This window comes from Gracilinanus agilis, chromosome 4 (assembly GCF_016433145.1).
Source record: "Gracilinanus agilis isolate LMUSP501 chromosome 4, AgileGrace, whole genome shotgun sequence".
Classification (NCBI taxonomy): domain Eukaryota; kingdom Metazoa; phylum Chordata; class Mammalia; order Didelphimorphia; family Didelphidae; genus Gracilinanus; species Gracilinanus agilis.
This window is the reverse complement of record NC_058133.1, coordinates 449706835-449721294: the sequence shown is the minus strand read 5'-3', so window position 1 is coordinate 449721294 and position 14460 is coordinate 449706835. Positions and strand designations below refer to the sequence as shown.

Genomic DNA, 14460 nt, shown 5'->3' with positions numbered 1-14460 from the left:
TTATCAGATTATACTATCATCTTTACTGAGTTCTGTATTTCTTGAATTTGATGGGGAAGAATCAATAATTGGCTTTCTCTCTATCTTAGTTTAAAAAAAAAACAGGGACCAATTGAATTCAGTTTACTGTGGTTTTAGAGATTTTTGTTTGATGTATCCTAGATTCTGAGTAGAAGTGGGGAGGATTTGAAAGTATTTCAGTAGTCGCCCTAGCTTAATTCTGTTTACAGAAGTCAGGGGCATCTACATGACTATAAATATGTATCTCTTTCAGTTTCATCAAAGATTTCTGTCCATTTCTCCTGCCAGAGCTGCTTAAGATAAATCTATGTCTTTGGCAGCAAAATCTTGAAACAAACAACTCCTGCACATTCCTTTGGGACTAAAACAATATTCTGTCTTCTTGTAATCAGGTTCCTTTCCATATGAATACCATTAATACATGCCTTGTACTCAGCTTGCATTCTTATTAAAAATATACAAATTGTACTGAGGGAAATGGAACACAATTGCTTTTATATAGTGCCCAAGCTTTGGGTTAGGGCAAAGTGAAATATTTTCAACAAGGTTTTTTGGCAGCATTATTCCTAATATACTAATGCATTTTGACATGATAGAAAGTATATTAGATGTTTGAAGTCGAAACCTCAGATTGTATCCTGACTTTGCAATGTACTACCTTGTGATCTTAGACCAGTGATTCCCAAAGTGGGTGCCACCACCCCCTGGTGGGTGCTGCAGCGATCCAGGGGAGCGGTGATGGCCACAGGTGCATTTATCTTTCCTATTAATTGCTATTAAAATTTTTTAAAAATTAATTTCCAGGGGGCTAAGTAATATTTTTTTCTGGAAAGGGGGAGGTAGGCCAAAAAAGTTTGGGAACCACTGTGACAAACCACTCAACTTCTCTGGGTCTCAGTTTTTTTTTTATCTGTAAAATGAGAAGCATTGGACTAGATGATCTCTAAGATCCCTTTCAGTTGTACATCTAGCATTCTATGAATTGAATCCTATGAAACAGATTGTAGGAATGTATAACTGGGAGGGATCTTTATTTTATCAATGAGGAAATAGATTTCAAAGTGCTAAATGATTTGCCCTGAATCACAAAGTAAATATCTGAGCCAGAAACCCACTTTTCTCTGTACTCCAAATCCAGGGATCTATCCATTATATCACGCTGCTTCTCAATGAACTTCAGTTACTCCTTGTTAGCTCTGAAATCAGATATGAACTCCCCTGATTGGTATTTTAAGTCTCCCACAAACTGATAGCAATTCACCCTTCTACTCATGTTATATATTAATTCCATTCACGCACACTTTGGTCTAGTCAAAATGCTTTTCTTGCTTTTCCTTTTACCTGGCATTTCATTTATTCCCATCTTTTGGCATTTGCACAGGTTTTCCCTCATACGTGGAAGGGGGAAAGGAATGGGTATTTGTATAGGGTCTGCTATGTGCCAATCACTATGCTAAGCACTTTGCAAATACTATCTCATAGGAACTCTTTATTCATCTCTGACTCTTGAATCCCCATTTTCCTCCAAAGTTTAGCCCAAACTCTGCCTCCTACATGAAACTTTTTTCATCCTCATTCAGTTACTAATAATCCCTCCCCATCAAAATAATTACCACCTCCTTATTTTGTGTTTCCTTCTATGCATATATGTTATCTCCCTCTACAGAAAATAATGTCCAAGACAGAAAAGAGTTTCATTTTTGTTTCTGTGTCCCCAGCTCTTATCCTAGTGCTTGACATGTTGTAGGTGCTTAATAAATGCTTAGGGGTTCATCTATTGAAATTGACACCCAAAAGTCCTAAATGCTTTGCCACTACACTAATTAAACAATTCAGGGTACCTCTCCCAAAGAGAATAGATATTTAATCAGGCATCACTATTCTCTGGAGCTCCCATGCATAGCTATTATTTTCTTAGTATTATAGAAATAAATAATTTACATAACTAGAATAATTAGCCAGTTGGTGCTAACTTTTATTCTATTCATCTTTGACCATTAAAAAAAAAAGAAAAGAGTACAGGAAGTTTAGATTCTTATACCAACTATCTATCTATAGATAAATAATAATATCTATGTCCGGCTAGCCTAGACATTTTTTATTCAGCTTTTGTTTTTGTGCTCTGCCTAAAAGCTGTTTGCTATGTCCCCAAAGACAAATGTAGATATTAAGTTTGCTGCATGAAATGTACACTTTGGCAGTCTTCCACAAAGGTGGATTTTTTTAAGAGTAAAGAGCAACTGATTATATTCATATAACCCCCAGAGTGGACACACTCTACTGGTGGTAATTGATTATATAGTGCAGCTTGGGGGGAAAAAAACATTTCTCCTCCCTCTTCCCAAATGATGATAATTATAAACCTATATTAAGAGTACCTTGGTGGTCAAGCCAAATTTCTCTTAAACAAGGGAGGGAGCTGTCTACTCTACTGGGGGTGAGGGGGCGTGCTTTCCCGGGTGATTAGATCTGAGAAAGTGGATCTGTTTTCATTCTGGAGATGTGGAGTGCTGCAGTCACGCCTCTCACTGCCAGCCCCGCACCAGGATCATAATCAGTCACTATGAAAACTCATTAGCTCCACAGCCATGAGTCCTCCACTGCTGAAGCTGGGTGCTGTCCTCAGCACCATGGCCATGATCTCAAACTGGATGTCCCAAACTCTCCCATCTTTAGTGGGATTGAACACCACCAGACCTTCCACGCCAGATACTCTAGTAAGTAACTCGGCTGCATTTAAAGATCTCAGGGGGTTTCTGGTTGTTCAACTCTTTTGCCATTTGTGGTAAACCACAAAGATAGAGGTTTTTTTTTTCTATTTGCAGATTTGCTTTCTAGCTGGTAATTTCTGAACTGTGACTCTGTTCATGCATGTTTCTCTGTGACCACTTTATAGTTTTATACTTACACATGCACACACATGGACGAATGTGGGCTGGCTCTTTAACTGTAAAAGAGAATATAAAACTAGGTTCAGTAAATTCTTACAAATGAAAAGCTTCACTAATATTTTGAAAGTTTGGATATTTTTTCTTTTCTTAAGAAATACAGAATGTTTGTTATTTTTTAGTTTCATTTTCTTTTCTTTAATCAAACAAATGTATGTGCTGCTTTCTTCGAATGTGAAGTATAATACAAAACATTAGACTATTTTTAAGCTTTCTGCCTTCTATAGTTTTATTGTTTTCAGTAAGTTCTTTTTCAGGATGTAATACCTGACTTCCTCTGCAAGGATTTCAGGAAATCAACTTCATGAAAAAAAAAATATATATTTATGTATAAATGTATACATATATACACACATATACACACACATATATACATATACATATAACTTAAAAACCTGAACAATTCTTAGTCTGTCCTTAAGATCTGTAAGTAGGCTAAGGAATAATATAAATGAGAGCTGATTCATTTTTAGTAGCATCTTCTTTGAATGTTTGACTCTTAAAAATTATCTTTGCATCTACAATCTCAAAAGTTTCCATTCACCCAAAATGAAAGGGAAAGTGTTTTCACAAGCCTTTCCATATCCTTGCAAAAACTCTGAAAACATGCTTTAATGTTCTGTTAACTATTCTGTCAACCTTAGAGAAGAAAAATTTAAATCAAAGCTCATTCAAAACAGATCACATATAGAGTCCTCCTCCACCCCCATTCCTCAAACAAACACACAAATTTTCAATAGACAATTTCCCTGTTATTGAATGAAACCTAAAGAACTAGTGAAAGCTTTGGGGATTTGGGTTCCATTCTGGCATTCTAGTATAGCAGGAAAAATTAAATATTAATCAAAAAGTGACCTATACTTTCTAAGACTTGTGATAGCAGAGCCTAATAATGATTAATTTATCAATCAATATTTAATTAAGAAATTGAGTGTAGTAGGACCAAATTAATTGCATAACATACCAGATTCCCCCAGTGTTTGAGGGATGATCTGAATATCTAGTGTGTCTTTGAATCTTAATTTTCTACTTCAGGTCATTTGGGGTGAGCAGAGCCAGGTGTACATCCAGGTTGGGCTGGAAAACAAGGATCCTCCCAACTGAACAAGTGTAAAGTAAGGAGAGCTAGAACCAAAAGCAGTTTTTGGACCCAAATGACTAGAGATTTAAGTCAAATTTAACCATAATTTAAAAGTCAAGATGAGTAAATTTAAGACTCACTGAACCAGCTTCTCTCCTTGCCAAAGCACTTAAATACAAGTTTAAAGTATTAAATGCAGTATTAACTCCTTCTAGCCAGTTTTACATATAATTTAGTAAACAAGTATTTTATGTATTTTCCCACTGTTTTAAACTGACAAAGTTCTTAGGGGTGTGTGTGTGTGTGTGTGTGTGTGTGTGTGTGTGTGTGTGTGTGTTGTGTCTAAGTATGCTGATTTGCATAGCTAGTGAGGGAGAAGCTAGCTTTGGGATTGAGGAAGTGGGATGAAATGTTAAGAAGGAGAAAAAATGAATTTCTAAAATGATTAACAATTATAAGTTGTCTAGAATCCCTAGGACATTTGCAAGTACCATGGAATTATTTTTTCTTCTCTATCATTTTTCATTAGATTACCTTTGGATCAAATGATAAAAAGCAATGCATAATTTCTGGGTATATACTAATTTTGAATTATGACAGTCACTTTGGGCCAGGAAACATCAATGACATGGGAATCATAGGATCACAGATTGAGTGGAAGATGAGATTTGACCTATAGTAAAGCCCAAACTCCTCATTTTTAACATGAAAAAATGGAGGGCCAAGTTTCATTTGTTTTTCCAGCATCACACAGGTAATGTGTGGCAGACATGAAATTCAGTCAGTCAGTCAGTAAACTTATTAAGCAACCTCCAATGGACCAGGGGCTATGCTGTGTACTAAAAAAATAAAGGCAAAAATCGCTACCCTCAAAGGGCTCACAATCTAGACAACAATCAGACAGTAATGTACAAACAAGCTGTATACAAAATAAATAGAAAATAATAAAGGGAAGGCCCTAGAACTAAGGATTAAGGATGTTTCAAACCCAAAACATCTGATCTGATTCTAAAGTCTTTCTACTATGAAACACTGTCTAGAGGTCAGTGTCAGAATTAGAGATGGTATACAAAATTAGAAGTATTCTAGTGACCCATTTGTGAACATATATCAAATGTGAACTTGAATGATCTTGGCCAATCAAGAAAATATCTTCTACCTTTGGATTCAGTGGTGAATTTTTTCCCCATCCTTCTGATCATGGAAATGGAATGCTAAAGTTGGAAGGAAATTTGAGAGATTATACAGCCTAAGTTCCATCAATTTGGAAAACAGAAAACTGAAGCTCACATGTCTTAATTCAGACCACACATGTAGTTAGTTAATGGCAAAACCTAGATTTCCCAAGTAGGTCAGCATTCTCATTCTGCCATATTTCTCTGTACAAAACTGTAAGTTTGATAGTTTATCTTTTGTGGGCCCCTTCTGCACACTCTCTCCTCCCACTTTCCCTTTTAGGCAGGAATTAAGTGATCTTGTGCTACAGTCCATTCATCATCTGCCCTTCTGCAATAATTTGTTCATCAAAATTGTTAGATTATTTCTTCCTTTCTTTTGCCTTATCCCTCCCCAAACCAATATTTCCTCAGCATATAAGAAAAAGGTTCATGTTGTGTGAAGTATGCTAGATTAGGAGTCAGAAGACTCTAGCTCAAATCCCAGCTCTGATGCCTATGGAGCCTTGAGCAAGTAATTTCCTCTCTCTGTGCCCCAGTTTCCTCATCTGTAAAATAAGGACTTGAGGGTTTGAGGAGATGACTATCCAAGTGGGTAGCTGCCTCAGATCTTGAAAACAAGTCCAGCTTATTTTATCCTTCTGTAGGATTCTGAGTAGTCCCTGTGATGGCACATAGTGACTGAAAACAACTTAATATGTAATATCATCAAATATTTGCTTTATAAAAATGAAGCTCTGTGGTCATGAAATTTCAGGGCATGTGCCATGCAGATGGGTAAAATGTTTTTGGGAGAGACCACATGGTATAAACTTTCAGAAGAATGTAAAATTCTTGAGGATACATGTTCTATCTCTGTCTCTCTCTTTGTCTCTGTCTTTCTCTGACTTGCTCTGTCTCTGTCTCCCTCTTCCTGTTTTTGTAACTTTCTGTGCCTGTCTTTCTCTCTCCCTACCTCCTTCACCCACCCTTTCCCCACTCTCCTTTTTTCTCCCTCCCTCTCCTCTTCCTGTCTTTTTTCTTCTTCATTCTTTCCCTCCTTCTCTCTCTTCTCTCTTCCTCCCTCTCTCTCTTCCTTTCCTCTACCTTCTCTCTCTCTCTCTCTCTCTCTCTCTCTCTCTCTCTCTCTCTCTCTCTCTCTCTCTCCCTCGATCTCTCTCTCCATTTCTTTTTCTTGATCTTTCTCTTCTCTTATTTTCTCTCTCTTCCTTGCTTTCTTAATTTTCTTAACATCTTGAAAACTTGGCCAGGTTATTTTATTCTCCTATAGGGCTTTGTGTATTCATCTTTCCATCTATTTACTGTGGCATATCAGCATTCCATCTATGTTGGAGGGAGTGAGGTTAGAAGCGAGGACTCTGCAGCTACCCTTCAGCTCTTATGCCTTCTAGCGCTGGTCTGTGATCATGCAGAAGGCAGAGTAACTTCCTCTCAAAGTGGGGCCTCTGTGCCAGCTCCCATGCTGGGACCTCCTTGCAGGGAAAGAACCAGCAAAGAGCAATTAAAAAGAGAGCAAACATTCAGCAGAAGCCAGCTGTTTTCAGGAAGCTAGCTGCACCACTGTGGAGAGGAGAGTCTGCAAAGGAACCTAATGACAAACTATTTATTTTGTCCTTTTAAACAAATTTCATCCTCTCTCACCTCAAATCAATTCTCTTTAAATGAATTTATCAATTTTCCTAACAGTTGAAAATGCCCAGGAAACAACCCAAGAAACATTCATCCCACTCTCATTTCTTCCTTACTCATTTTCCTCAATTCAGAGATCACTTTGGCCATTTTTTTCTGTTTGTTTTTTCATGTACAGTCGTATTCTTTTATTTTCTAAATCTTTAAGTAAATCATGCAAAGGTAGAAACAAGAAATTTTCATGAGGAAAAGCCCTAAATTTTTATTTAGGATGTTTGGTGGTAGATTTTTTATTCCCTCATTAGTTATCTTCTTAGGACTGTGTACAAAAATCAGTTTTGGAATAATATAAAAATTCCTATAGGACTTAGGGAATAGGTAGACTCAGATGTAGAACAGGAAAAGGAATTCAGTCTCCATTTTATCCAATCCTTTCTATTTATAACTGAAGAAATAGAGTCTCAGAGAGGTCAAGTTACTAAGGTCACATAGACAATAAAGATCAGAAATGGTATTTGAACCCAGGTCCTCTGAATATAGAAGTCTGAGGGGAGGAAATGAGGTAAATATGAATCATCGACTACAAAGAGTTGGAAAGCAAATTAGAGATAATTTAGTCAGAGGATCAAAAATTCAGAGCCAGAAGGGATCTGGGAAGCCATCAAGCCAAATCTTCTCATTTTACAGAAGGGAAAACAGAGGTTCAGGGAGAGAAGATGACATGCCCAAGGTCACAGAGGTAGTAATCATCCTTGGTTGCTAGTGATTCTGCTAGGTCCTCAGCCTCTAGAGCCATTCTCTTTTCATTTTACTAGCCAGCCAACTATTTCAGTTTAGTGGTAAGAAAACAGACTCACAAAGGTTATGTCTTACCCCAGGTCACACAACAAGATTATATATATATACCTCTCAAGGCTCTTTTGAGGACAAAATGAAATGAATTGTTTAAATATTTGTAAGGGACCAGGAAAATGTGAATTGTCATTATTAAAGTATGTAATAAATATGCACATTGTCACTGAAGTTGAAGGGATATATATATATTTTTTAAAAGAGTATTAACAAAAATTTAATTTCTTAGCCTCAGTTTTGTTATGTGCAAAACATGGATGATATTCATAATACTAGATTTATGCAGTTGTGAAGATCAAAAGAGATGATGTATCTAATGTGCTTTGCAAACCTTAAAATTTTGTTTGATATACATTATTAATTTGCCAGATTTATTAGGCCACAAAATTTCCAGACTAAAAGGCATACTCATGTGCTAAAGTGAGAAATATAATAGAGTAGATACATAAATAAATAGGTAGAGAGAGATACATAGATAGATGGATAGATAGATAGATAGATAGATAGATCCATATCGAGAGAAAAAGGAAGTAAATAACTCAGTAAATTACTAGAGAAAATAGTCCTATATTTTCTGGAAGAAGTTTAAATCTGAAGCTGCCTAAAGAATTAAATGATTCATTGTGACTGTCCCATCTTCTGTTGGGACCACTCAGAACTGCAGAGTACCTGCCTCAGTAACATATACATCTATACTTAAACGCTGATGCAGCACATATCAAATATACTTCTGTTTCTCTACTTGTCAGTGATGATCACTGCCTTCATAAACTCTCATGAACTCATCAATTCTGCCTTCTAGGGTGACAAAAGCCAAGTATCAGCTGACCCTCTAAGTTACTAAAAGGGACCTACACCTAAGAGTTGAGTAGCATTCCTTTATAATTAAAAAGCGAGCAAGGAATCCAAACTCAAAAAATCAAATTGTTAAAATTATATTTAATTCTTCTTAGAGCCCCCTTATCAATTTCATGAGTTCCTTAAAAAATATTAAATAGGTCACTGGTTCCTCTAATTAATAAACAAGTTTCAAAGGGAGTAACATCAGTAGTAACAATGTCTAGGTATATGTGAAGATAACAGTGCCCAGCTCCTTATAAATATAGAAACTTACTGTTAGATTCTGCTACCCCCATATGATAAAAAAAAATCAAGAATTTGGGAATGCCTAAGAGTGGGAGGTCTTGCCTTCAGTTTTGTTGACATCAGAAAGTAAACTGTGTCTACCAGGAAAACTGAATTTAGTTTAGACTTTTGCCAGCCCTTCAAAAGCCATATAATAAATCCCTAAAGCTGGAATCTTGTCCCCTTTTCAGCATATAAGCAGCATTAGAAGAGAGGCTAGATATAGTCATAAAAGTAGCCTTATTTATTAGTGGCTCTTAGTCCCTTTCTTGAAGTCCACAGCACTGTCAGGTAGTATCTTTCCCACTACCTTTGTCTCTCTGTTGTTTATTTGTTTGTTTTTTTCCCTTAGTGGAGGGGATTTTATTTTTGTTTTGTTTTATTTTCATAGGCTAGATCAGAGGCTTTTGAACAACTATCAGGAGGACTATAATTTTAAGATCCCTGGGTTAGTTCATTCAGTTAACTAGAAGAAAGGTCATTGCTTTCACTAATTACTTTTACAGCTGGACAATTGGATGAACCAATGAGATCATTATTCTCTTCAGCAGATTCAGAGAATGATAAATGAACGTGAAACCCTTGTTTAACTCTCCACCTTTCCATCTACCCTCAATCTCAAGAAGAGCTGTCATTTTCCCTTGAGATTTTATAATGTGCCAGAGGATCTAAAACTTGGCAAATGAGCACTAGTATTCATGCTTGCCAAGTGGACTCACCTGGATTTTTTAACAATACAATTAGGCAATTCATTTTCCCTCCTCACAAAGAAAATCTATTCAAATGACTGGTAATTATTTCTTAGCTTTGTGAGATACCGTATCCAATTATAGGAAAAGAGGATCACACTTTCATATTTCTGCCAGCCTTCTAGCCATTTACTCAGACCATATTTTCATCTGCCTTCTGCTGCTATCCTTCTTCACCTTCCATGCAGCAACGTATTCTACACCAGATCTCTGTGCCATAGAACTCCAGGATCCATATTCTCTTTCTCATTCACACTTGAAGATCCTTTCATAGGACCCAATTATCTTGATTTAGTATATGCTTGTCCATTTAGCCTACTATATCTACTAGCTGGTCCTAGGCTCCAGATTATGCTTCTCCTTCACATGCCTTCCAGCCAGCCATCTGGGCCACCTCATCATCTGTTTGATGTCTCATTTGATCCACTTTTTTCTCCTTGCTCTTAAAACAATACAGAAATCAGTAGTACCATTGCTTCTAGAAAATGGATATCAATTGACTGCCCTGTACATCAACTCATCATCCCTGAGATGTCCTAGACTAAAACTGCTTTTCCTAGCAATTCTTCTCTTTCTATACTATCTTTTCCTGTTAGAATCTAGACTTCCAGAGGGAAAGTCTTTTTCTGAATTTTTATTTGGCACATAGTAAGCTTTTAATATATACTTTTCATTCAAGGAAAAACAATCATTCTTATGTTTGCCTCAATAGACTATATTAATACCCACTTACAGAAATAAAAGTATTTCTACTGAGACATTTTTCAATTATCTCATGGAAACTGCACTATAAACTCATTTTTAGGCCTAGAGTATAACTATTTTTTTCATATTCTTTTCTCTTTTTAAATTAAGCAATAGAGAATTGATCATGCAAAACAAACTTGAAAGAACACTAAGATTTGGCTCCTTTATCAAAAGAGAATTTGCTTTTTATGTATAGATATATTTATATGTTATATATAATCTACATATATACACGTATGGATCTATCTGTATGCATCAGCTTTTTGCTATATTTTTTATCTATCCAGTATTTAAATTATGTGTTTCTGAATGTATTACCACTGAGACCATAAAATGAAAATAAGAAAAAAAAAACATTTTAACATTTTCTGGCTTCTGTCTTCTGACTACAACTGCAGAGAACAGTTTGCATATTACATATTTTAAAGGGAAACTAGAACTAAAGTGATACCATAATGTTTGCAAAGTGATTAGTGCTTAGTGCACTGCCTGGCACATAACAAATGCTTGATAAGTGTTTATTGACATGGCTTGACTTGACTTATGTAAAAAAAAAAAGATATTAAATCTGTTCTACTTGGCTCTAGAAGGCAAAAACTAGGATCAGTGGTGGTAATTACAGTGAGGTAAATATTGACTAAACATAAGGGGGTGTTTCCTAACAATTAGAGATATCAAAAAATAGAATAGATTGCTTTGAAAGATGGTGCATTCCCTGTCATTGGTGATCAAGAGGAACATTGATGACCACCTACTAGTGATATTGAAGAGGTGATTCATGTTTTGAGTAAGAGATAGACTAAATCACCTCTGAGGATCCTTTCCAACAATGGTTCAATAAACTGAGATCAGTGTTTATATGTGATTTATATAGAAAAGACATGTATCATAATAATTATAACTGACATTTATATATTGTTATAAAGTTGTTACACATGTCCAGTAGTCATATAATAAATAAACAAATGAATTGGCTACATAATTTGTTTCTTATAATCATACTGAGAGCTAGATCACATAAATTCCATTTTCTAAGGCTACAATGAATTTTTTAAACTGAGATTGAAAAGCTACAAATGGTGGAACTGGAATTTGGTACCTTGTTCTGTCTATTACCCTTTCTACTTCCTCACACTGCCTCCTATGACAAATGGAATTCATTAAAATTTATGAAAACAGAGATATAGCTTTTATATGTCTCCATTATTGCTAGTCGGCATGAGTGCATAACTTATAATGTATTCAAATTATTTAAATGAGTTCTCCTCTAAAAGGCAAAAGGAGAGAAACCCAGGCAGATGTAAAAATCAAACAATGCATTTCTTTCCTAGCTGGAGGTCACTCAATATTGTGTTCATTTTATCATTTATCCATCCATTATGTGCAAACGGCCATGTGTTTTCAGACTATATGAAAAGGATGTAGAAACTGTGGCTATGTCCACAGGAAACCAGAACACCCAAATGAAAAGTGAAATGTCAACTGCATTTTGACACCCAAACAACTATATACTGAAATACACCAATGGTTGCCTGTTTTTGTTCTTTTCACCTTCAGCGAAGATGTTCAATCTAGATGTTAAACTTTATGTAGATATTATTGCTGATTCTGGTCAATTTCAACAGCACCCCATCTCCACCCTAACACCCTAACAAAAGAAAAAAATCCAAATGTTTCAGGGAAGGGTGGAAGGAATTTCCACCTTCCTATACACATATATCAACATCAAAACACTGTCATGCAAATGCCACTGTCACAGATTTTATAAACTATAAAATATAATATTCTTCCTCAAAGAATTTATGACAAAAGAGATCATTTTATATTTAAGTTCAAGAAGAAACAAGGAGTTGCTCTACTTTAACTCCAAGTTCAGAGGCAAAGAAAAACAAAACATATAATGTTTTTTTGGTCCCTAGGGAACTCGAAATATAAAAGTGGCCACATGCTGAATAAAATGATTATTCACATACTCCATTAGGGTATTTGTCATAAGATTTCATCATCATCATCATCTGAAAAAATTCAATTCAATAAATATTTTTAAGAATCCATTTATAACGCTGAAGAGTCTGGGCTAAGCACTAGGGATACAAAGAGAAAAATTATTCCTCAATCATGCCTGAGGAATAGGGCTGTGCACTCCAGAAACAAAAAAAAAAGGGATAAGCCAGACTCCTGCCTTCAAGGGATTTATAACTACATTATGGAAGATTAGCCCTTTATATAAAAAGATCAGTATTTTCTTACATATTTCTTTCCCTACAAATTCTCCAAAGCTTAATTCAAGTGTTACTTTTTACACAAAGTTTTTCCTCATCTTCCAGCTTCTAGTTCCCTCACTTTTCAAACTACCAAGTACTCATTTTATATATATATTCTGACTGAATTCATATCTTTTGAATGATGTTTGTTGTTTACATGTACATGAATATACATGCTTTGTCTCTTATTATAATGTAACTTCCATGAAGTCAGGAATTGGTTCGCTTTTTCATTGCATCATCTATCTGCTCTATGGGACAGTTCTTTGGCTCATAGTAGGCACTTAATGCTTATTGATTAAATGATTGAATAATCGGTTCCTATAAGGGCCAAATGAGTGGTAAGGTCAATAAAATTAGAAAAGTTGGAGGTTGGATGATTACTAAGAAATGAGTTGGTCAAGTTAGGAGTCTTGGGGTAGTAGGGATTTGAGCTGGGCCTTCAGAAATTTTTGATTCAAATGAGAAAAAGATTGCAGCAAAAGTTTAGGAGGCATTTTAAGAACAAGAAAGCTCATTAGCTAAGGTCCGGAGGAAGTGAAATAATAGGAACAATGAATACCAATTTGGAATTTTAAAAGTTGGGTTCTTTATGGGATTACTAAAATATAAGAGAAGTAGAGAGTTGGGGGGAGCTATATGTGGAGGAATTATGGGCAGAAGGGCAAGGAATTTGGACTTTGTTTTATTGGCAATGGGGATTATTGAAAATATCTGAACAAACATCACAAATGTTATCTAACTAGGTTGTTGTGTTTATTAATTTGATAAACTACCTTTTCTTCCTCTCTTTTTTAACTCTTTGTTATCAGGATAAGCTCCCCGAGAAGAAGAGGGGAAAGGGATTTATTGGTAAATGAAGATAAAAAGAAACAAAAGAGATAGATAAGAATTTGATTTATGATTTCATTATGTAACAAAATCACAGGTGATCCCATATTCTTAATTGGTATTATCTACTTTGAAGAGAAAACACACACAAACACACACATGTGCACACACACACTTAACCGTACACACAGTGTGTTGGAACTTGAAGCTCTTGGAAAAGATGATAGAACTACAGAGTATTTTATACATTTACATCACTCATAAAACAATGACTGTTAATTATTAGTGCCTGAAATTCCTTGGCCAACACATCTCCTTGCATAAAAGTATTGGTAATGTTTGTGCTTGTTTGTTTTAGGAAGCTTTAGAAATTTGCAATTTTGTTAGAAGCTTTAAAGATAAATTGAAATATCAAAAATATGATGAAAATCGCTAAGAAATTCTATGGGATCAGTAAACATTTTGCAAATGGAAATTCTAAATTCAAGTGGGAAAAGTCAATCTTTGAGAGATATATGGATCAAAATGTTTCTATACTCTTGACAAAGTTGTTATACCCATGCTGCCAGCCCTAAACAATGTCAATTTAGTTTTTGATTACAGTTTGTAACCTTTAACTTCTCTTTATCCTATGAACTGAGTTCTGTGTTTCCTGTGTTTGTCCTTGGTTTTCCTAGACTCAGATTAGCCCAAAAGAAGGGTGGCAAGTGTATAGTTCAGCCCAAGATCCTGATGGAAGATGCATTTGTACAGTGGTTGCACCAGAGCAGAACCTATGTTCCCGGGATGCGAAAAGCAGACAGCTTCGACAACTACTAGAAAAGGTAGGTATAACTGGATCTGGTACTAGCAAACAGAGTTTTTCCCCTGGAATGCTAAAATTTAAAAGGTATAGGTCTTCAGCAGATAGAAACAACTCAGCTCTTTCTCTCTCTCTCTCTCTCTCTCTCTCTCTCTCTCTCTCTCTCTCTCTCTCTCTCTCTTCTCAGTCTGTCTGTCTGACTCCCCTTGTCTCTCTCTCTCTCTCTCTCTCTCTCT

At 35.7% G+C, this 14460-nt stretch overlaps 1 protein-coding gene across 2 annotated transcripts in view; it reads left to right on the top strand.

Annotated features, from left to right (window-relative positions):
* The first annotated feature begins 2609 nt into the window (after nt 1-2609).
* Nucleotides 2610-14460, top strand: part of OLFM3 (olfactomedin 3) — a 66246-nt gene continuing 54395 nt past the window's right edge. The window contains exons 1-3 of one of the 2 annotated variants that reach the window (XM_044675892.1): nt 2610-2738; nt 6735-6772; nt 14111-14246. In XM_044675892.1, the coding sequence (XP_044531827.1) occupies nt 2610-2738; nt 6735-6772; nt 14111-14246 (303 nt within the window). Of the gene's footprint in view, nt 2739-6734; nt 6773-14099; nt 14247-14460 lie in introns of both variants that reach the window. The other variant, XM_044675893.1, reaches the window with a different exon arrangement.